At 39.3% G+C, this 24099-nt stretch overlaps 1 protein-coding gene and 1 long non-coding RNA gene across 8 annotated transcripts in view; one reads left to right on the top strand and one right to left on the bottom strand.

The window, feature by feature from the left end:
- Positions 1-20201, top strand: part of LOC135309226 (von Willebrand factor D and EGF domain-containing protein-like) — a 170004-nt gene extending 149803 nt beyond the window's left edge. The window contains exons 26-31 of the mRNA XM_064435263.1: positions 5628-5723; positions 6828-6923; positions 7512-7514; positions 10490-10518; positions 13853-13985; positions 20033-20201. Of these exons, the coding sequence (XP_064291333.1) occupies positions 5628-5723; positions 6828-6923; positions 7512-7514; positions 10490-10518; positions 13853-13978 (350 nt within the window). The 3' untranslated portion in view covers positions 13979-13985; positions 20033-20201. The remainder of the gene's footprint in view (positions 1-5627; positions 5724-6827; positions 6924-7511; positions 7515-10489; positions 10519-13852; positions 13986-20032) is intronic.
- LOC135309228 (uncharacterized) overlaps positions 1-24099 on the bottom strand; it is a 217214-nt gene that overhangs the window by 91844 nt on the left and 101271 nt on the right. The window contains exon 1 of one of the 7 annotated variants that reach the window (XR_010369522.1): positions 6720-7846. The exons of the other annotated variants lie outside the window; for them this stretch is intronic. This is a non-coding gene — a long non-coding RNA (uncharacterized LOC135309228). Of the gene's footprint in view, positions 1-6719; positions 7847-24099 lie in introns of those variants that run through there. 7 annotated transcript variants of the gene reach the window in all.

The raw sequence follows: 24099 nt of genomic DNA, 5'->3' as shown, positions 1-24099 counted from the left end.
AATGACATTTTTCTACCTCTACTAGTTTCTGCCAGTAGAATCCAAACAATGGTGTCCTTTGTTAGAAATATCTTTTTTGGCCAGAACACACCCACTTGGGGATTTTTTTTTTTTTCTTATTTTTTATTTTAAAGGATTGAAAATCACTCAGCGAGATCAAATCTTTATTTGGAGCCTAGAGGAATCCAAAGAGTTGTTCCCTTTCTGCAGTCAGGATAATGTTTCATCTGAGCAGTGCTGCTTGGGTGCATAATGCACCCAGAGAGATGGAGCTCCTCCTCCAGTGGACCAATTGAACTGTGCTACTTTGTGAAACTGCTGGTCTGACCTTCCAGTTTGTGTCCTGTGAGAAGGATCAGCAACATCCCTACAGTGTCATGATCATGCCATTCCTGGCACACAGCCTCTCCACGTTCATTTTGTTTTATCAATAGGTGATATATTTTACCTACAAACACTTGAAAGGTCTAGAAGTGCCAGCTTTAGCACAAAATCCACTTCTTTCACATTTCATGGCTTCATTTTTGTCCACAGCTCGAGCTCTGCCAGCTGCATTTCCTGACAAGAGCAGTCAGTGATATTTTTAAATCTGCCCCATGCTCTGTGTCCATACTGGGTTGTATCTCCCCAGCTACAGCTCTTTGCTTTTGAGAATGTCACACCAAATCAAAGTAACCACTAAGCAGCAAGGAGGAAACAAACATGAAAACAACACGTACCCATAGAAAAAGCAAACCTGAGACTGATCAAGCTCCCTGCTCCACAGAAGAGCAGTAGAACAAGTTGAAATATGCACTGGACCCACAGAGAAGTCATCAGTTCAAAACCAACACCAGCCAGAAATAAAAGCAGTGCCTGTGAATCACCCAGAAGTGTCAGCACAGGGATGGTGACTTAAGGGATAAGCTGAAGTATCTACCAGTAGGTGATCTTTTGGCTGCATTTCTGTGTTCTTTGTCAGCAAGATACAGCCTGATGCATTGCCTTAGCTGGCCCACACAGATGTTACTGCTTGAGGCTATTTTCTGTCTTCCTTCCAAAGGCAGGAGGCACCCAGAAGCAGGTCAATTTGCTTAGCTTCCATACAGAAAAAAAGAAAAGAAAAATAAAAAAAAAAAAAAAAAAGACAGAAACTGAATGAAAAGCTATTTTGAAAACTATGTTGCTAATCAGCACTGCAGCCTGATTCAGTCTCCTCATCAGAGCCTTGGCTCAGGATGCCTGATGACAGGTAATTTTGATTCAGAAAGAAATAGTCTTTGCAGTCTCATGGCCAGGAAAGGACAAGGATGTTTCAGTTGCTAAAACATTGCAGAAGATATGTCTTATTTCAGCAAAATTAAAAGCTTTTCACTACTTATTATCTCCTTCTAGTGAGAAATGGTGTAATGAGGTCCTTTTGTCTAAAGGTGGCTTAGGTTAAACTAGGAAAGTTTTTGATAATCCACAGAAGCAGTGGGAGTCTGGAGGACAAGTCTGGCTGTTTGTAATCTCTGTATCTGGTCAGATACTGATGGTTAGCAGTGTGACCCTTCACCCAGCAAAGCATGTCCAGTGCTCAACTTTGCCCCCAGTCCCATCTGGTTTTACAAAACAGATAATTTACTTAATACTGTTTATATTTTAGTAGGAGTGTTGCTGCAGATCAATGGGAACAAAGGCAGGCAGCACAAGTCACTGAAATTGTGGGTGTCCATGGCTGGTGCTACTCACAGCAGGAGAGCCGGGTTCACTTCAAACACAACATTTCGGGTGTTGGGTGGTTTTAGTAATCCAGAAATATTTATTTTGCTAGCAAATTCCTCTCTTTGGCTGACAAAGCAGAAGGTCTGAATACCTTTGAGATTTTAGGGCTGAAGAGTTTGGTATGGAGCTTCATGGAGGTCGATAAAAGAGTTTCAAAAAGCACTTCACTGGGTCAAGTGAGCCTGGAGGGGATAAGCCATGAAAAGGGTCACAGGAAATTTTAAGTGATTGTAAGGTCAAAATCCATTAAAGCCATCAAAGAGAAAAAGCTGCTGCATTAAACAGCAAATTCAGCAAGCTGTGAATGCCTTTCAGTGTGTGGGAGGAGGGTGCCTGTTTTATGTGGTGCTCTGTGCATCACCTGTGTTTTATCTTAGCACCTGCAGCTGCTTGTTACCCTATCAGAACCACCCCTCCTCTGAAATACAGCACAGAACCACACTGCTCCTTCAACCTGCATCACCACCTGCAGCATGGCTCTCCTTATCTAACCCACCCGTTCAGGGCAGCCAAAGATCATGGAAGTGGTTCCAAGCTGTAAGTGGTGGCCTTGGAGAATTGTGGCACATTACAGGCTTGAGAAACACCATTGCAAATGAAATTCTGTGCTTTGCTGAAGAGCATGGAGATGTCAACACTGGCAGCAGGGGAATGAGGAAGGCTTTGGTGACAAGCACTGACTGCCAGCAAACCTGCACCCAGGACCTGTGGACTGCCCCTATCCCAGTGATATATCCTGCCTAACTGCAGCAAAGGGAAGACACAAATGTGTTTATATCCATGGCATTAGGACTGGTCCCCAAGAGAGATGGAAAACTTATCAAACCCCTGCTGTCTCTGGGTCAAGGTGCCAGGGCTTTCTTAAGAGGAGGGCAAAAAAAACATAAGCGAGTCTTTTCAAAGTCATGCTAGTACCTGGGAGGATTGCAATAATTTGATTTGCTCTCCTAGTGTCTCATAATTTATTTAGTTTTCCTGTGAGACACTCTAGCATTTTTGTTTGCTATTTTGAAATTGGAACTCCTCCACAGAGGCCAAGGAGTGGGACCAGAAAGGATCCAAACTAGTTATCATTAACAAATGTTGAAGCCTGCCTGATGGGTATTGAGATGGAGTTGTATTTAAGAAAGTTAAAGAAAGGGAGGACAAGGTGGAGATGTCAGGAAGGAAAAGGGGAGAGATAACACTGCATTCATTTACCTAAAGGTGCTTGTGAATTCCTTGGCAAAAAAGAGAATTTCTTCCCCAGAGGGCAGGGAGGCAGAAGTGCTCCTCCAGTTCAGAACAGGTTTGGTACTGACCTGAACCCTTAGTTCACATTGAATTGAACTCCTTTGGATTTATCACTGGAGTCAGAGATGCCATAAGTAATAAAGGCAGTTCATGCTATATTTTCATAGCTACTTGGTCATTTGTAAGGCAACTGAACAAAAAAAAGGTAGAAATGAAAAGTTGAAAGTCAGTTTGAACTTATGTGTTTTATTCAGATCAAGACTGGACCTCACCTGTTGCTGAAACCATTGCTGAATTAATAATTGGACTCCCTGCAGCTGGGTCTGTTGTCAGTACAAAAAAAAACCCAAAACAATAAGAATGTGATTGTTTGTGTAAGGTTAAAAATATACAGAAAATGTAAGCAACAAAAGAAAGAAAAAAAGGTGAAATAACCATCTGAACAAATGCTGCTGTCCTCAATACCTTGATTTCACTTTCTAAGAGGTGGTGGGAAGACATTGTCCAAGTTTCAGACTATCTCAAAACAAAATCTATAGATTTTCAACTGATTTTAGGAAAGCGAGTTAGTGCTGGGGACATCATGGTCCATGAATATCAAAAAGCACCAAGTGATTTTAAATCTAGAACAAAACTTTATGGTTTGGGCTCATCTTTTCTAAATTCTGAATGTCTGAGCTGTTGTATAATTGAAATAAGAATTGATCCAAGATTGTGGATCAAAAATCTCTTATTGGAGATGTGAGATGAAAGGGGAGAGGAAAAGGAAGAGGGAAAATAAGGGATTAAATTATTTCAGAGTTATAGAGGCCATGACCCTTTGAACTCGTGTAGGTTTGAACCAGTGGTTGCAGCATTTTTTAACAGCTCAGCAAGAACTGTAGATCCCGGTTAGCCTGAGTAAGCAGAGGCCAAGATTCCAGCATGGATCAGGAGAGGTGGAGAAAGAAGGAGATGGAGGATGACAGTTTGAGGGCTGGGGTCCAAGCAGCCCCTATAATCATGGCCATGCCTAAGGGCAGGGTCAGGATGCTGAGGGATCCAGGAGGCTTGGCACAGAATGAAATGCAAATGTAGCAGCCAAGCAAGAGCAGCAATACAGCTCCAAAAGCTGCCAGTGCAGCAGCATCTGGGCTGAAGGGAGAGACCAGCACAGAAAGTGCCACAAAAGCAATATTTCACTACATCACAGGAATAATTAGGGAACCTAAATCTACCTACTTAAAAATGCCTGATCATCCCTGGGAGAGGAACAAAAGGTTATTCTCCCACCAAATAAAAGTTGCTGCATTTTTGCATGCTGTCTTTTAGTAATCATCCCTATTTTGAGGCTCTATGAGCATTCCACCTCCTGCAGCAGAGGTCTGAGGGGGACTATGGTCATTCAGAGCCCTGTGTGCAGTGACAGCTCCACAGTCAGGACTGCTGCAGCATTAACACTCAGTGATGTGCAGAAAGGCAGCACAGCCTCGGGGCTGACGGAGGCACTGCTGTGTTTTAGCTGTCAGCCCCTCGAGTCCCCTGCTCTGCTGAGAGGAGCCGGGTGTCCCATGGCCACCCATCCCTGCAGGCAGGGAGGAACAACATCAATTACCCCCGGTGGGAAGGGGTCACTGCCAGCCCCACTGTGCATACAAAGCTTTGGACATGGCAGGAGCCTTTGGGCACAAATGTGTTCTCACACCTTCACTGCCAAACTCCTCCTGCCTTGGCTCTCCTAGCCCAGCGCAGCCACTTGCTGTGTTACACGGCTTTTTGTACTCCACCCAATTATCCCACGCCTCCTTCCATGTAAAATGCAAATCATTCCCACTCTCACCATACTGGCACTGCCATGTTTCTGAATTACCCAGCCTCTGATGGGTACTTCCTGCATTTACCTTAATAGGCAGGGAGAGACAGGACAGGAGGAATTTGGGTACCTGCCTATGGCATCTCCCTACAACAAAGCAGGTTGGGATTGCAGATGTGTGACATCCCAGAAATGTGAGATTTTAATGCTAGATGTTCTGAAACAACATTGATAAGTACAGCTTAATCAAAGACACAAAAACTAGCTATTCAATTTTTCCATGAAGTCAACAAAAAACACATCTGGCTTCTTGTGTTTGAAAGAACAACTCAGCGCTCACATCTTATTTGTACAAAAGAATAAAGTAAAAAGGTAAGTATTTTAACAAGTAACGGTTCAAAAGGGCAATGGATGAATAGATTTTAGGATTTATGCTTGCTTGAATGCAAAATCACACCCAAAACTGTGTGAAAACAATCCATCCTTATTAAGGCCTTTCTTACCCATATGAACATCTGAGAACATGATGGAGGAGTTTTCCCATATGGAAGTGAAAGCTCTAACAATCTTTGTCCTGTCCTCTTGCTTTTCTGAGAATCTTTGTCATCAGCCTCTCTGCTCTGATGAGGCAGCTCTTACCAGAGCTTCAGCCAAAAAGTTTCCACATGACACAGCATTTCCCAAAAGGATTTCTGGGACCTATCGAGCCTCTGGGTTTCACATTCTCAATTCCAAACCGCTTTTCTGGTTTTTAATTACAAGCCAACCAACCTTCTGCAAGGAAGCACGTGATCCTGCACTAAAGTCTTCCCTCATTTCCCAGCCCCCACGTTCTTCCTTTGTTGTGTTCCTGCAGGTGTCTGTGAGCCCACGTGCATGAACGGGGGGAGATGTGTCCACCCCAATGTCTGTGACTGCCCGTCCGGCTGGAGAGGAAAGCACTGCAGCAAACGTAAGCACCTCCACTCCCATCCAAGTTTATATTCATTAGTGCAGTCAACAGCCATTTGCAATCTTTTAATACTAAAAACCAGCACAGAATCTGTTTTGCCACTTCAGCAGTTTGAAGAAATAACAGTTTTAAGTACAGGTGCTACAAAATGCTGTAAACACTTGATGCTTGCAGAGGAGAAAAAGCGTGTGGGGGAACCCTGGTTCTGCTTCATGCAGCTCTGTTATACATCTTGTTATGGAAATTCATTTTTACAGTATTAAACTTGAAGCATTGATTTTATGTTTTAACAGCTTCACATATTTTGTTATATTCTGCAGAGAAATGTCATGTATTTCAAAGTACAGAACTATCTAAAGCCTGCTATAAAGCTTTCCAAACTGATGTACTCTCAAGGTCATTGGTGCATAATTTGGAGAATGACGTGTTCTTACTCTGTAACTCTGACTACAGTTACATAAAAATGTAATTAAAAAAAAAACCTCTCACCCTAAAATATTTTCAAGGAATATTTTTCCATACATGGCTATTCATTACCATGAAGTTGACAGATAAACTGAATAAATTTATAATCAAGATGACATACTGTATGTAAACCAGATTAAAATATTGGCTTTTTACCCTTTAGGTCCTGCTAGTAAATATGATTTCAGAACCAGTGGCTTGAATTTATAATATTAATAATTTATTCAGAAATGCTGAAGGAAGGAAGTGTCTCTCATACATATAGACCAGATCATACACTCACTCTTTCAGGATCTCTGAACAAAAAATATATACAATAAACATATCAAACTTTTCTATGAAAATATTTGTTTTTTACATAGAATATGTAGTGCATGAATGTATCATAGAGAGATTATTCTTAGCTGATGATGAGCTAAGCATTAGAAATGCCAAGTCTCCCAGCAGACAGTTAGCAGAGATAAATTTCTTAAGAAGAAAATATCAAAGAATGCTGATCATCATACTGAGGAAGTGATGAACAGAACACACCCATTCCTTTGCAAGTTGGCCACATGGAATAAAGCCCAAGGTCACCTCTCAGCCAGCTGTTGAGGTACATCACATCCATCCTCTCACTGGTTCCCTGTCCCTGTCCAGCTGTTTGCCTGCAGAGGTGTCTCCATGGAGGGGAGTGTGTCGGTCCCAACGTCTGCCAGTGCTCCAGAGGATGGGTGGGAACCCTCTGCCAGACCCGTGAGTGCTCCTGATTCCTGCAGCTTTGTGACACCGCAGGGTTTTACACATTGCATTCTCTCCTCTGTGTGTATTCTGTCTGGTTTGTGCCTCAACTCAATCATCTTAAAGGTCTTTTCCAGCCTAAAAGATTCCATGATTCTATTACGTGTAAAAGTCAACCATAACATGATTAGCACCTAAATTCTTCCCCTTTATTTGTCAGAACTGTCCTATGCTGCCAGTGAAACTGGTAGGTACTTTCAAAGACATTTCTAGATTCAGCATAAGAGGCTTGACTCATCTTTTTTCTCACATTGATGCTGACATCAATCTGTCAGCCAAAATAAGTACTTTTTAAATTAAATAATTTGAAATACAAGGTAAAAAGGAGAGGTCAAGGAGAAAAGGAAATGGAGTACCCATTCTCTATACCCACGTGGCATTAAGCACAGAAATTCTATGTGTCTGCTAACCTTAGAGTCTGACCCTGTAAATTCTGCTTGTTCAGACTGACCAAGGTGGCTGGAAGTATTTGCATTTGGGGGGTTGGAAGAGCTGGAATGGGAAGAGATCTGTTACTGCCAATTACATCCAGGGTCACTTCAGCTTGTGGCTGCCATTAGCTTTACAGCAAAAGGGTATGAGGAAAATATCAAGGCATTATCCCCTGTAAAGGGCATTATCTCCTTTATCTTCCTTTCCCTCACACTCACAGAGCATAATTACTTATGGAAATCTTCTGTCAGCTAACTCCCAATGGCTGTGTAATTGTTTCTTTGTGCCAGCTGTCTTCTAGTTCAAACATGGGAATGTTTAAAGTTATTGATGGCATATTCTTGACTCAGTTTATAAAATAAATAAACAAATCGTGCTTGCTCATGTGAAAGGCAAGTAGGACTAGCATTAACAATTTCTGCTGTCCTATGCAGGCACACAAGCCAGGTAATTTTTTATAGATTTATCTAACCTTTGAAACTTTGCTCCAAATCCCTTCATCTGCTAGTCATTCTGATTTTACTACTTCTTCCCATAGTGGGAGGTTAAATCTTTTTTTTTTCTTGTCCAAAAGGGTCTGGCTGAAACTCCCAGGTCCCACAGCAACCCCAAATTTGTGCTTTTTTAAAGAGAAGGAGAGTAGACTATTGTCAGAGAGCAGATGGTGAGGTCTTACAATGCTGCTCCAGGGTATTCTCAGCGAGGCAGGGGCGAAGCAGGGGAACAGGAAAGTCTTCATCCTCACAGATGTTAGGCATGAAGTGTAACCCTGAAAGTAAGTCATGTTTCATGTTTTAATGGGAGGCCATTCCCTCAAACCCTGGACTCGATGGAACAAATGAATTTATCTGTCTAAACATGAGAAGCCTCCTGATTGCCTCCCTTGCTCACCTTCTCCTGAGCTCTGGCAGAGGCTGCAGCAGCACAGAAACCAACTGAAACCAGCCCCTGGTCACTGGTTTTGTTGCTCTTGTACTGCTTTGGCCTCTGTCCCATCTCCCAGCAGCACAGGGACACTGGGCCAAACCCACAGGCTCTGCCAAAACCCATCAGCTTCTGGCAAGGAGCTCTTGGGTTCATCGCTCCACTCCCCTGTGCAAAACTGCTTTGTCACGTTTAAGCTCCTGAGGTTTCCCTGAGCACAGCACCCCTGTCTTGCTTGGATGTGTATTCCCAAACTCCACTGTAACATCAGCAAGGCTGAATTCAACCTAGATTTGCACCACTTTAACCACAGACTTCGGCTATTAAACTCAACAACGGAGCAAAATGTTCACATTGTAAGATGATAAAGTAGTAGATGCTACATTATATGAAAATATTATTTCATACTTATATTTGTTTATTCTATAATATTAAATTAAATCAAAACTACTGGATTTTACACTATATTTAATATTTTGATTTATAATATTATTATTTCTATGTTTTCAAATTATTCATCTAATTTGTTTCCGGTTTGTTAATCTCAATAATTTCTATTTCATAATGCAAATATTTCATCTCACTCTACAAGTAACAATACAGAGTATAGGTGTTTTCAACAACCACTCTCTAACCTAGAATCCATTAGGGCAGGATTTTTTCTCAGGGGCTTTTTCAAGGGTAGGAGATAATTAGATAATCCCAGCTTCATTCTTTGTTTTCAGCCTGTGGATTCACTCGACTGTCCTTATCAGGATGGTGGTGATGGAAATGAAGATACAGGTTTCATCTACACCCAAACCTCATTTTTTCCTGCCTGACTTCCTGACACATTGAGGAGGGTGACTAAACCACAGGATACCCAGAGACTTCCACTACCATTTTCTGGACATTTCCCAGATGGAACAGGTTGTTGCAGTCCCTTATACTGAGATAGCCAGAGTAGGTCCTTAAGCCAATGAAAGGAACAATGGACAAATACTAGGAAATCATCTTGGACATCTACTTTTTGATTTATCTTTCATAAGAGTCCCAGATCACCTCCATCTGAATGGTCCATCTGAGCCCACATGGACTATTCAAGGTGTTTGGAGGCAGCAGCTGCCACAATAATTCCTCTCTAAACACTTTATTTCTTCAGCCTTCTACTAAAAAAGGCAAAACATTTTCTACTTTTAGGTCTCCAATAATTTCTCTGTTTACAACCTCAAATACTGATGTCTCAGGTTTTCTTGTCACCTTTCACCAGGAACAAAGACATAGATGTCTACCACAAGTGATAATCCAAAAGGCTTCAACCTTTCAGCAGACAAACCCACTGACAGTATCCTAGAGCAGATTTTCCATTTTACTGCAATAAAGATTGGCAATGTCTAAGGCAGAATAAGTTTGTATCTAAAATATTTTGAAAATGCCTCAGAGAGCTAGAATGGGCTGTAATATCAGAGGTAACAAGGAGCTTATAACTAATTTGGAGCAGCTCTGCTATGTTTTGGAGATGCAATCACACAGGCAAAAACTCTGCCTCTTTTGCAACGATGCACAATGAAATTGCATGTTCGTGTCATGCAGTGAATTATAATTTCTTAATGCTAAAATCAGTCAAACTCACAATGACATTCCAGACACATCTGTGCAGGAAAGTTTATTTACAGTTTCACTGGTCCCTGGCTGCAACTAGAGAACTTGGCAAGAGCAAAAGAGACTTTCAGTAGACATTGATAATGGATAAAACACAATAGTCCTCCTTTATCAGACTGTAAATAAAGAGGTCAGTCAAAAGAGTAGTTTTCTTCCCTACTCATCTGTAACTGAACAGAATGGCTTCTGAAAGAGAATCGATAAAATAGGTCATTTGTCCCAACAAATAGGGTGTATGGGGGAATACACACGTTATCCTTGATAAATACCTGTGACTTTGAGGGGCATAGTTTAAGGAATAATGGTCAATTTTCAGACTGTACTGCAAATGTAGGGAAATAACCTTTTGGAAGAACAGGTTAAAAAAAAAGTAATTTGAAATATTCAACGTGTCTCAACTATAGAAAAGAGCAGCTTTATAGAGGAGGGTTCTTCCATTAGAAACATTTTTGTCTGACTCTGTTTTTAGCTCCCATGGCTGCAAAAATATCCAAAAACTTGCCTTTCTGAAAAGAAAGAAACAGTATGCCAGGATCACTGTGTTTTCCCATCAGTAATTTCATTCCTATTCCATATTAAACACCACCAGGTCTGTGGCTTCCCCTTGCTTCCTGTGCTGGTAACTCACATCTCTCTTTTTCTTGGGCTCAGAAAGAAACACTGGGCCAAAGAAATGAACATCTGGCAGCAGAACTGATCACCCTGACAGATACACCCAAAACACAGCTCAGTAAAGTCAGAAGGCTTCTGGCCAGAGGTACAGGTCTGTTGTTTGAGGCTCTGAATGCAGGATCATGATATAATTCTAACAATTAATTATAAAGTATAAGAAGGTTATAGTTGTGAAGGATGTTCATCATTAAAATTCATGCTGCTGTCTTCTGTTCTAATATTATTGAACCCATACTGGCTCCTCATTGCCCTTCAGAATAACTTCTCTTTATTTGCATGTTATAAGTGTCAAGCTTATGGCCTTATAATTTCCTCAATATTCTTCCCATTGTCTCTCTCTGCCTTGAACAACATCCTGGGCAGGATTTCCTCAAGCTTTCCTCTGTAACCCTTCCAAACCTTAAAAAAGCAAATAATTTTGAAAAGAATGTCGTTTGCATGCAAATTATAGCTCTGTTCTTTTAACATGCAGGGATAAAACTCTTTCTGTAATTGGCATTTATTGATTATAATTTTAACATAAGCTTAGCCTGTCAAATGACTTTGCTGAATCTGTACAGGATAATGCATACATAGCTGGTGTCATTTTTAGTGTTTAGTGGCTTAGCATCCCTTGTAAATACATTTATGAAATATTCATTTGAACTTCAGCTCTGTTATTATCCTCTGTGATGTCAATTCCAATTTTCCTCCAAAATGTTTTGAACTTTTCTCCTAACTGAGCTCTTGTTTTTCTGAGTGCTACAGAAAGAAGCTGGGGGGTGAACAGGGAGAGATAGGAAGAAAAGGATGAAAAAAGGAGGAAATATTTTCCCTTTTTAAAATTCATTTTCACACACTGAGAATCAGGAAAACCACAGACAGAAAACAAAATCCTAGTACCTCATCTGATGCCCATGTGTACCAGAACACCCCCAGATGCTATAGGGATCTGCAGAAAATCCACTTCTCTTTGCATTACCTGTTCCTATTTTATCTGCTACCAAGATGAAAGGAAAATCAGCTTCCATTTTTCTCCATTCATGTCAAACAAATAATAGAAATATACACAATTCTTCCCCTAATAATATTATCACACACAGGTCTCTCTCTTCCTGCTTACCATACAGTGGAGCAAAACTTGCTGGGGCACAAGGAGCCTTTTCTGCTGACAATGTAACCCCTGTTGGGAAATGGTTCTGTTCCAGTGAGCCAAACTCTAAGAATTTTCCAATTGTAAATCTGTCTTTTCAAGGTTCCTGGAGGAGCTGGAGTACCACTCCAGAGATGATAAGATCCCTGTTCTGGCTTGAGTGTGATTTCATTCCTCCTCTGCCCCCTCCACACCCAGAATTCAAACTTGCCCCCTTCCCTTTCAGAAAAAGGAGAAGTTCTGAGCTTTGCAGTTCACTGTTCTGTATTTTAAGGAGATTTTTGCAACCGACACCCAACAAAACCGAGTTTCCTCCTTAAAATTTGTTTCAAGGAGACAGCACTTTTGCCTTTTCAAAGTGGCAGGGATACATCAACAAGCTCATAGACCAGGGAAGCAAGTCTGTGAGGTCAGTGGAGTCCTGCAGCACACAGCCACTGGCACAGCTGGCTGCTCCCAGAGGAGCACCTGGAGGTCACCAGCACATGCAGGTCTGTGTGTGTTCTTATTCTGGTCATGCTCTGGGGCAGTGCTTTGACACAGCATGAGCTCTCACTACCTGATCATAAAAACACTCTTTTGCCAAGCTGGCTACAGTCTCTCCTCTTTAAGATGTGTGGAGTGGCAGCAAGCCTGGTTCCTTGCTTCTCTGCCCCATGGCTGTGAAGTTCGTTAGAGATATTTAGATTTTAATATTCCTCACTCTGTCAAAACCTCAGCCTCCTCGCTGGCATAATAACCTGACAGAACTAACCCAATACAAATTCCAGGTCATTCCATGATGCCAAGGTCACCATTACAATTATTAAAATGCTGAGAATCACTTTTGGATGCCTTAGGATCCCACAATGTGTTTGCTAAAGAAGTTTGTCCTGGTCTATGTCTGAGACTTCAGATCTCAACACAGAGACTTTTCACTAACTTAAATCTGAGGCAGAATCAGAACCTAAGTGCAACAAACTGAAATTGTGGAATTTGATCCTTCAGCCCCTTAATTTTTTTAAGCTGATCTCCCGTAGGAAAAAAAAAAAGCTCACAGGAATACAGCAAATTCCTTTAAATCTGATGGAATGTCTGCTCCATCATGAAGGAGGTTGGTCACAGACATGTGTCTACTTTATTTTCAGCTCTGTCTTAATGGGGCGTGGTTGGCAGCTTCCTGTTCTCCTCTGCCACACAAGAAAATGTAAGAAACCATTTGTTGAGTCGCATCTGACCAGTGTTTAAGGCATTTAGTTAGACTGCCTGAAACTAGGATACAATATTCTGGCAATATTTGTAGAAGGTTTAGCTCATGAGATCTAATTAAAATACTGTGATGTGTGTTCTTCTTGAATTGGTGCCCTCTGAATTGGCTGTTCTTTTTCCTCTATGCCAAAACAATGTCATAACAATGGAAATTGCTAATGAGGATGAAAAACCAGCTGAAATTTGACTAATTGCTTTTTTCTCTTTTAAAAAATAATAGAACACTGATCCTTTTATGAACAGAATATCTCCAAAGTGATGGGCCTTTATAAATGCAGTGCTCTAGATAAAACATTTCTCTGTTTTTTTCCCCCTTGGGATAAGTAGATCATTACTAATTCTCTATGACCACTAAATCACATGTTCTTTGGTTTCTAGCGGTCTAAAGTGTGAAGTTCATCAAATTCTCCCATTTATTTATTTATTGTGATAGAATCACCTTTGGGAGTGTTCTTTCATCTCAGCTCGAGGTCAGCTCTTTTAACAGCTGTTTTTTATTTTAATTGGAACAAAAGTAAATCAGTTTTGGCACAAATCTTGCCCAACCATCAATGTTCAGAATGCATCCTGGCTTTCAAAATTAGGGCTCGTACTGATCCATTTCCAGCTGAGACAAGGTCATTATTTTGTCAGTCTTCTCTTTTCCCCATCATTGGGAACAAAAAGAAAAACTAAAAATTGTAAACATAAGAGACACAGAGGAGTGAGAAGCCTATGACAAACCATCTTCAGTTTTCAGTATCTTCAAATATTCACATCCTGATTGTGAGACTTATTCTAAAGAATTTTGTCTCTCCTTTGTGGCACTTTTTGAGCAAAACTATCAATTTGGGAGCAGCTGATCAGACCAAATGTCTGTGCTTGCAGAAGTGGCTGTGCTGGATCTGCATGTGAGAAGAAGGTAAGGCCCAAAGCCACTGATCCTTGTGGTAACAAAAATAACCAGATGTTACTGAAATAGCTTACAGGTAAATGAATAAAGCTTTGTTAACCCTATGGAAGATGTAAATAAGGTCATAGAATATTTGAAAGGAGTTGAATGACTGCTCAGCTGCAAACTAGGCCAATAATCAAGTTCTGGATAACTTTTCACCCCTTTTTTTATGCCTTACCCTCAGTCAGACATGTCTGACTGCCAGAATGGTTTGCACATCTGGCAGCTGGGCCTGACCTGGCCATCACACCAGAGGGTTTTTTTCAGCCACAGTCATTTCCCATACCAAAACACAATTCCTGTCAGATGCCCTGGCTGGCCCAACCTCCAGCTCTCCAAACAGGAGGCTGCCCCATCATTCACCTGTACTGGAAGGCCAGGGGCAAAAATCAATGTATTTTCATTTCAATTACATAACATATTAAGAGAAAGCATGAAATTCTATTCAAATAGCCACTTAATTTTGTTAATGATAATTAGAATTTAATATCACAATTAAATTTCTGTATAGATTTTTTTAACAAGTACGTTCTCCTAATAAACTACATCTCCTACATCAATACTGAAATTATCTGATGTAGATAAGATGAGTAAGTGATGTAATTTTCTATACATAAAAAAACCTATTTAACAGGTTGGCCATAGCCTAGGAGAGTAAGGTGAACATTTTCTCAAATAATTACCAGAAGAAGTCTAAATGAAGGCAGAGATATTCCAAGATAAACTGGAATTACTCTCTGCAGGTACTTCCATTCAGGAGACTTCCCTTGCTAGGTCAAGAGTTGACCTTTTGGATCCATCAGACCAAGATTACCAGGACTGCTTTAAAGAATAATTCTAGTTGTGAATGTGCAAAGTAGAATATTTGTCATTTCACAAATAAAGTGGAAGTCTATCACACCTAGAAGAAAATATTAAATAATAATAATTTTAAAAATCTAGCTTCCTTTTCCACATGAATAAACTATTACACACTAAATCAGTCCTGACAGAAAAAGAAAGTAGAAAAAGACTTTGCTAATTATGTATGTCCAAAATGCCAAGTGACCAGTGACACATACAAACACTCTAGCAATGATCTCACAACTCTCACAGTTTTTAAGACTGGTTGAAGAACTCTTCAGTTTCAGGGATTATTCTGCAGAAATTCTGATTGACTGCTCTGATATGGACAGGCATTGCTCTGATGTGAAGAAGGAAATGTTCTGAATAAAAGGGACTTAACAGGTTTCCTTCAATCTGTGAGCCTTGCTGAAAGCTAAATTCAGTTAGTAATTAAAATTATGGATTTCATGGTGTCTGATATAAATTACATGGCTTATGTTATATGAAAGCAAATGAGCTACTCCTCCAAAAAGTCAAAACTATGAGAGATGTGGAAATGAAAAGCTAATTTACTAGCCTGAATTATAGTAAACTGTACACATACCCACATTTCTGTAAAAAACTTGGGATGATAAGCCTCCCAAAAGTTCATTTATCAGACTGGATTGGGTGCTATGAACAATCTGTATAAGCTTTAATCAACTTCTCCAAGCCTGTCAGTCATGGAAACCTCTCAGTCATTGTTCAAGTATTTAACTACATTATTAGAGCACGGTTTTGACTTTCCTAACACTGAACATAAAGTCTGCTGTGAGTAAAATTGATACTTCTGGTGAGCACAGGAAAAAGTTAGCTCAGGTCTCAGTGGCAGCATTTCCATGTCTGAAAGAAAGTCAAGTCTCTGCTATCTGATTTTATCCCATTTTCCTGAGCCAAACCCACCAAGTTGCAAACCCTTTTCTCTGTCCAAACTCCAGTTTCCCCATGTCCTTCCTGGTGTGCTGTGGCTGAGTCCAGCCCCCAGCAGCTGCCTCCCCAATGGCTCCTTGTCTCTGATCAATACATTTAAAGAAAGAGATTTACATTTTATGCCACAGCCCTGCACAAAGCCCTGTCTTTCCCACAGCCCTGACACCTTATCACTTATTTCCTTTCCCATTTGGCATTGGTGCAGTTGATTTTTCCTCTGAAAGCACCAACTTTATCCTCCTTACTCAATTTTGTTTTATGGATTTCAAGTTGTTTCACTCATTTATCAAAAAGATTTTTAATTCTAAGCCTGCTTGCACTGCCTCAGAGTGTGACATAGTTCAAGAATGTGACATCTCACTGCCTTTAAGGAAAGTGGTGAATAGCAGAAAAATCAGGACCTACAGACTACTGATAAAATTATTCCTTGATAATGTTTTCTCAAACAAGCCTTGCTCTTCACTGATTTATTATGAATCAGTTACTGTTGTGACTGTCTGAGTCATATCAGAAGTCTCCCTAAAGTGAAAAACATCTGTTCTTGTGGGCAGAGTGACTTCCTCCCTCACTAAGCTTGAGGAGCTTATAAATTAATTGTTTAAAAATTTATGTTAGCATCTCCCCAGATACCAACTTAGTCTGAATCTTTGGCTGACATTCCCTTGCTTTTTTTTCTTGTTTTTTCGTCATCTAAAGACATGCACTGTGCCTATTGGGACTATTTATACCCTTTGGGAGTTCTCAAAGAAAATCACTGCTGGTTTAGAAACTGCATCTTTAAATATGCTGGGGTAACTCTGAGGATCTCTTGACCTGGAAAAGCTGCTTCATGCAAAGACCCTCTTGTTTGCGGAGATGTTCCATATGGGGAGTTAATACTCAGCAGACAGCGTGCCATAAATGCAAATCCCAGTTATTGCCCAGCCATTTAACCTTGTAAACAGACCTTAAATCAGACTTTTCTGCATCTAAATACTCAGTTCCTTCCCTATTCTGCCTTGCATTCACGTTGCCTTGCTAATTTTGATCATGTCAAACCTTTTATCACATTTAACCTTTCTGTCAAGAGTGAAGAAGGGGCACTGAGCACATCAGCCTTGCCTGTGTCACCTGCAACCTTCTCTCCTCCCTGCTGCATTTTGCCATGGGAGTTAAAACTCAGGCTTTGCTCTGTTTATGTTATGAATCTTCTAATAACAGGAGCAATACAGTAGCAGTGACATGTAAAATTTCTCAAAGAAACCTGGATTAAATTGGAGAGGAGCAGCCTCTTCCCTCCCTTCAGCAGCAGCTGACAAGGGATGCTCTAGGTGACTGCACCTGAACTTAACTGGGAAAAGAATGCAAGGTTGGCTTCTTATCCAGTTTAGGACACTGATTTCCTCCTTTAAACAATTTTTGGTCTTCAACTTATTCTCATAAAATTAGAGTGAAATATTCATTAGAGTATTTATTTTTCAGAGTACAAGACTGAAACCACTAAGGAAATAGAATCATGGACTCACAGAATGGTTCAGCTTGGAAGGGACCTTAAAGATCACCCAGTTCCATCCTCTCTGTCCTTTATTTTTCTTTTCTTTGCACCAAGCATCTGCAGAGCAAGAATTATTTGCTGTGGAAATACTGAAAATGTCATAGTTCCAATCAAATTGTCTGATGTGAATAGACGCAGAGAGCTGGGGAAAAAATAAAAAGGCCTCACTGAAGAACCCTTTTTTTTTTTCCCAGAAAGTAAATAGTGCCTGGAGTCTGGTTTTGCCAGTGTATTTGGAAAAGCTGGATGGCCCATATTTGTTTAATCAAGTTATTCCCCATTCTCTGCTGTAATCTTTAGCATTGTTCCCACTCATGCAGTTAAGATTCCTGGAGGAACAATATACATTTCCCTAAATTATTCTTCATCTACATCCTATTTCTCAGGTTTATATTGCCAATTGATTTGCAATTCATTTTGTGACATTTTTGGTTTACTTTGTTTTGGACTTCTGCTAAACAAAGCCTGCCAACAGCATTCCTCAGAAGGCTAATGAACTTGCTAGAATAGCAATCACTCTCTTAGAAACCTTGTGAGTATTTTTAATTTGTATTGACTCCGAGAGATCCAGATAATTTAGCAAGTTCCGTGGCAGACATGAAGACAAATGCTGGTGCTGACTTTTACAATCAAACCTGCCATGAGAGCACATTTGTTCAGGGCTGCAAGGGGTGACCCAAACAAAACAGGCTAAACAAACCTCGTCTCCAATGGAAGCCCAGTAAAAAACTTGGCATTAGTCCCAACAGAGGCTGAGACAATCTCTGCATCATTTGTACAACAGGGAATTTTGGGGGAAGTTGGAATTGATATTGTATCTGTTGTCCAAACTGATACCATCACGCTTTCCTTGTTGTTTTTGCCTTCCTAAATGGATTAAAGTAATAGCATTAATTAAGCCTACAGAATTAATTTAAACTAAACAATGTTATCTAGTTAGATATAAATGGTACATAATACTACATTACAAGCTATCATGATGGTGTATTTTCCCAATAAGAGTTTAAATATTAATGTGCTGAACTTGTCTGTCTCTTGAATATTTATTCTAAGGCAAAAAAAGTAGTGAGAAGTATAGCCTGTTGCAGAAAACAATAATTAAAAAAAGGTAAATCTTATGGAAGTTATTTTTAACTCTGTAATTTACTAGTGAATGGAACAGTAACTGGCCATCTATTCCCCAGGAATGAACCCAATGAGCACCTCCCAAAGATTAAACACACTATTGATTTCAGTACAGCCTGAAAATACACAGTGCCTTTAATAAACTATTTCTCATATTAAGGCAATCCTTTGCTACAGCTAGTGACCTTCACATCACTATTACTTAGTTCATTTATACATTAAGAGACATTAAACCACAAATCAAGGGTGCTCAAGTTATCCAAGCTGCATTCAGCATCAGTCAATGTACAAGTCAGTCACCTGTGGAATTTTCTGAAAATACAGCTTGTCTCTTTGTAAATTATTTGACAAGTAAATGGAAATAATAGGAGATTAGAAAGTCAAATACAAGCAGTATCGAGCTGTATACATCTGCTGGTCAGACTATTTGTGAATATATATACATATATTTTTATATACATATATAAAATTACACATAAAAATATGCACACCTAAAATCCAGATAGACATTTTAGTATAACTGTGTATATACACACATGGAAATATGTAATATGACACAGACAGGCACATAAATTTTTATTTGGCCCCAGTAAACATGTATCTCTCTTCCAGATATTACAAACTTCTTTTTTTTTTTCCTCAAATCTTTATTCTAACTAAACCTATCTAAATCCCAGCAGGTACTTGTAAGAGTCTTTTAATAGAAAATAAATGTGCCATGTACTAGTCACAAATAGTGTCTGGATACCTCACTATCCAAAAGTAAAGAAGGGTATTTTAGAGTCAAACTGGGAAGAAAAATTTGGATACATGATGTTAATATCAAGGTTAACCTGTCATATCAAATATCAAGATTAAGAAACACCTTTCTTCTTGTCCTGAACAATAAAATAGCATCAACCTCTTTATATGCTTTGTAATAGAGATTTCTATAAAAATGCCCTTCAGAACAGGTTGTTAAATGTATATACTAGCATAAAATAAAGCTTTTCATATCATCTATTATCTTGCTTTGGGATAAAGCAAATTTGCTCGTGTATATAAAATGGGATGATATTCATGGACAACTTCTGCTGGATGAAAATGGGATAAGTGCCCTGAAACGATTTCAGGCAAGAAGCCAACGATCTCTATGCCTTATACAGAAGTGGCAGAGTGATTTTTTTATTTTTTTTTTTTTAAGGTGCACCTGCTTTAGTTGAAAGAAATTGAATTCCAACTCCATAACTGTCAAGCACCACCGCAAATAATAGAGCCTGAGCGGAATCATTGCAGCAATATTGCTATTTTCCTGTTGGGGCGATGGAGCAGAAAGCAGCCTCAGCTCGTGATAGCACTTTACCTGCATGCTTTGGGAACAGTTCCATTCATCATTCCACTGCTTAAGCCCTTTCAAAAACATGTTCTTCTTTCCCAGGTTAATAAAAGCTTTGGTTAGCTAAGTGAAAAGTGTAGGGAGGAAAAAAAAAAAGGGACCGTGATTTTGCCAGAATTACATAAATTCCTAAGAAACTACTACAATAAATAATTTGAGTGCTTGTACATAATATATCCTACATGAAACTCCATGCATGAGGCTGTTTTTTCTGTGTCCCATAAGCAGCTGAATCCTCTTTTCTCTTTTGCAGCTCTCAATAGGATGAAGAGAACAGCAGGACAATGACAACAATCATTTGGGTATTGATAATCTGACCGAGAACGTTTTTCATTTGGGAAGATGCAGTGTGGAGAAATTGCTAGTTCTCTCCCTTTTATCCTTATATAATCACACAGAAGAATGAAGAAAACAAGCCAAAAATCTTTCTTTTATGTCAATAAACTAACATTTATTTTCAAACCTGTCTATGGCAAGACTCAAATTTACGATCTGCAGCTGCAGTGACACCATCACAACTGCTCCTGACAAGATTTTACAAGGGTACAGACACTTTACAATAAAAATTTAGTGCCATGTTACTCTGCTTTCATTAAAATTTGATGGCACAGATGAATTCCCTCATTCTTTTGGATTTTTTTAATAAACATGAATGCTTATCCACAGTCTAGAGAAAAATTAATGAATTAGATCTTGCTTTTACTGAGATATTTCAGTGACTACCTGTGAAAACACCTCAATCATGTTTAACTAACACAAACTCATTTTTTGTCTTTCTGATGAGTAACTGCTAAAGCCAAATGTTTTCCTTTTCTGAGTTCTTAATGTGTCAGCATTTATTTGGGGAGGAATCAATGCATCACCTGGGGAAGGAAAAGCTTTTCCTGGGTCAGTCAACCATTGATATGCTAAGGACACACAAAGCCCCAGGTAGCCAAACAGCCTAAATCCCTGGAAGCATTTTAGAAAACCATCCTTCTAATCATACATTTGGTAAAATACTGAAAAATCTAGGTGGGATCAGAAATTTGCAGCTGAATCTACAAAATTCAGATTTACAGAAATCTACCATTGTCTCACCTACCACTGGCCACGTGTTTCATCACAAGCAGAGGTATTGATGTGGAAAAATACGGGAGAGGGGAAATGAGTGTGAAAAAGGGAATAAAAACAAGTTCAGTTGGGGAAAAAAAGAGTCCTAAACTGTCACTTTGGACAACTCAGGTCCAGTAAGGTAAATCCTAAACCTCCTGGGTATCCACCCTCTCTTTTTGTCTCACTGGGAGATTCAGGACAAACATCTTGGATGTTTTGATTGAGGAATACAGTAGTTTTGATATTCCCTCACTCTTCCTGAAGAAACTTAGGGGAACAATGATACAAGCAAGGATTTTTTGATTGAACCTTCAGGACGGTGACAGTAACTGGGCACAATATTTGATCTGACTCTTGCTGTCAATTTGTAAGTATAAAAAAGCCTGACTGTGACATGCTTGAATACTTCAAATTAAGTATTTTTTAAAAGCTTGGAAAAACTGTAGCTACTATAATTCACTGAAACAGTCATCCTTCCTTTTGCCATGCTTCTAAGAGTAGCATTTTTCCCTCACATTTAGCTAATACAACAGAAATTGCTTTTGAATCTATGTATTCTGTTCTCCAATAGATGATTTTCTATTCTTTATTTCTGAAGTTTCATTTTATGTTACCAACTGCTCCAGTGTAAACAATATCCCAAATACAAAAGATTAAAAAAGGAAATTACACTCAAAGCTGCTTGAATGTTTCCTACAATCACTTAGACAAAGGACCAGACTTCAAAAATCCTTCCTATATTTTACTAATACACACTGATCTAGACCACAATCAGCAATGTTAATATGAAATGAAGTTTTTTAGAAGTTCCTGGAAGACATTAATACTAAAAGGGAACATTGGCACCCGATGTGTATCTACAAGATTAAATTTAGGGTGGCAATTACACCTCTCTTCAAGTACAGTCGCAATCAATAAAAAAGATTTCTATTACTTTTCCTCCCTGCCTACCAGAGACAATGCTAATGATCAAAACTGCTTGCCAAGATTGGATTTGAAAATCTAAAACCGCTTTCCACGCCTTGCAGTCTCCCTCTGTATTTCTAGAAGGGACTATTTGAGACAACCTTCACCTCCATCTATTTTTAGACAACTCAAAAATGGTTTGGGGTCACTGAGGGTTGTTCATGTGTGGTTAGAAAAGAGGAAAAATTGCTAATAAATTGCAACACTGGAGCTCCAGTTTCTGATACCAAACTGTGGGTAACCTACAGCTGCTTTGGCCCACAGGCCATGTCAGTGTAACTCTCCCTTCTGAAGGATGAATTTGACACTTCCTTTTCTTACTGTCACTTCAGCACTTAACTAATTTGTTTCCCTTGATTATTTAATATGCTTTGCTAAAAACTCCCTAAATATGACAATTACTTTACTCCCTGACTGTGCTTTAAACAAGCTCTTGGATAAGAGAAAAATTACTCTTTAGAATTTCATACATGTTTTACACCTTGATGAAAGCTACCCAATAGGGACATTTTCTTGAAAACAAAAAAAGTCTTATTTTTCTAAACCTTTTCTTGTAAGCCACTGCTTCTGTTATTTGTCCAAAAATACAGCAAGGAGCTAAAGACAGAAGCCTTAGTAACTGCACTCTACCAAAAAATTGTACCAGCTCAGTACAGTAACCTGAAGTTATGAGTTACTTAGTTCTAACTTCTAATTGTCATTGTGACTTCCAATATTCTTTGTTTGCTGAATACTTATTTCAAAATCCTATTAAACCCAAAACAAATAGGGTACAATAAAATCATGATCTCTCTTTATGGGAATAGCAAACAGAGCCATTAGTCAGGAGGGGGTTTTTGCTTAATATAAACCTTTTTAAGAGCACACAATTGGCAGATTTAACTCATCCTTGGCTTACAATATTCATTCATGTGGATGTTTAATCATTAATCACTGCCTGTATTCTTTTAGGATTTTCTTAGGGTTTGTGCTGTTTTCAAGCCAAAAAGTGTCCCCTACACTTTTTCTTCGTAGAAAGCAGGAAACTGAAAAACATATAAAGAAGTTATTTTTTGGGGGGCTTACTTTGCCACTATTAACCTTTGCCAAAAAGATGGGACATGTTACAAGCTCCACTGAACATGGGTATGTTTGCACGTAAGTGCATCACCAGAGTACATCACCTCAAAACCTGAGCTCAAATTAGAGATTGCTTAAAAAAAAAAAAAAAAAAAAAAAAAAAAAAACTTCAATATTTTAATGGCAAAATAGCCATATTATTCAGCATTCCATAAGGGAAAATACCATTTAGTTTTAAAAGGGTTTTTTTTTTCCTCATATTATGAAGTGCCATTTTAGTTTAAAGTGCATGGTCCCCCTGTAGAACAGATAAATACAACATCTTCACTCTTTTTTAAAATCAGCAGTTCTGCATCAGAAATGTCCCACTTTTAGGTGTCTGCAGATCTCATTCTTTGATTTATCCACAAATAATTACAACAGCAGAAGCCACTAACTCTGACTGAGGGAGACCAGCCCTAGGGAGAGGAGCATGATCTGGTCTCTATGGGTATTTAATGCTCAGCCTTCCCGCCAGAAAACCCTGCTCCCCATGGATCACTGACACAACAGCTGGGATGGGTGGAAATTAGGAAAATTTGGAGCTCATTTCAAGCTGAAGACAATTTGAGAGGATCTGCCAAGTCATATACCACATCCCAGATGAGAAAGGCTTTGCAATACTACATATACATAAATAAAGGAACATGGAATTATGCATAGAATTATTTTGCTTTTTAATTATTTAACTACAAAAGCTGTAGCTAATGATATGCTCTGTGGACCTTATACTACATCTTTATGCTCAATTAATTTTTTAACATTAATATCATTCGGGGAAGAAGCAGGACTTACCAGAATGTACAAAACACACATAACAATATGTACCTCTAAGATTACTGTTTATATTTGGGCAAACTAATTCATACTCAGGAGCTGGAGGTAGGAGCTGCCACATCCAAAATTAATGAACTTCATTCAGAAAGAAGTTGTCACTGTGCTTGAGAACAGGAGCTCCGGGGCAGGTTTGGACAGGAAGGTTTTCAGGACACAGACATTGCTCTGTCCTCTCTATTGCTGCCCATCTATTTCTGCTGGGTTTGGGGGATTTTAGCCAGTTTCTCCCAGGAAGAGGAACACACAGATGTTTTGTGCAGTTATTTTATAAAAGCCCAGGCCCTGTACTGTCAGCGGAGATGCAGGAGCTCCTGCAGAGGTGAA

Source organism: Passer domesticus, chromosome 10 (assembly GCF_036417665.1).
Source record: "Passer domesticus isolate bPasDom1 chromosome 10, bPasDom1.hap1, whole genome shotgun sequence".
In the NCBI taxonomy this organism is placed as follows: domain Eukaryota; kingdom Metazoa; phylum Chordata; class Aves; order Passeriformes; family Passeridae; genus Passer; species Passer domesticus.
This window is presented reverse-complemented; position numbering and strand designations above follow the sequence as displayed.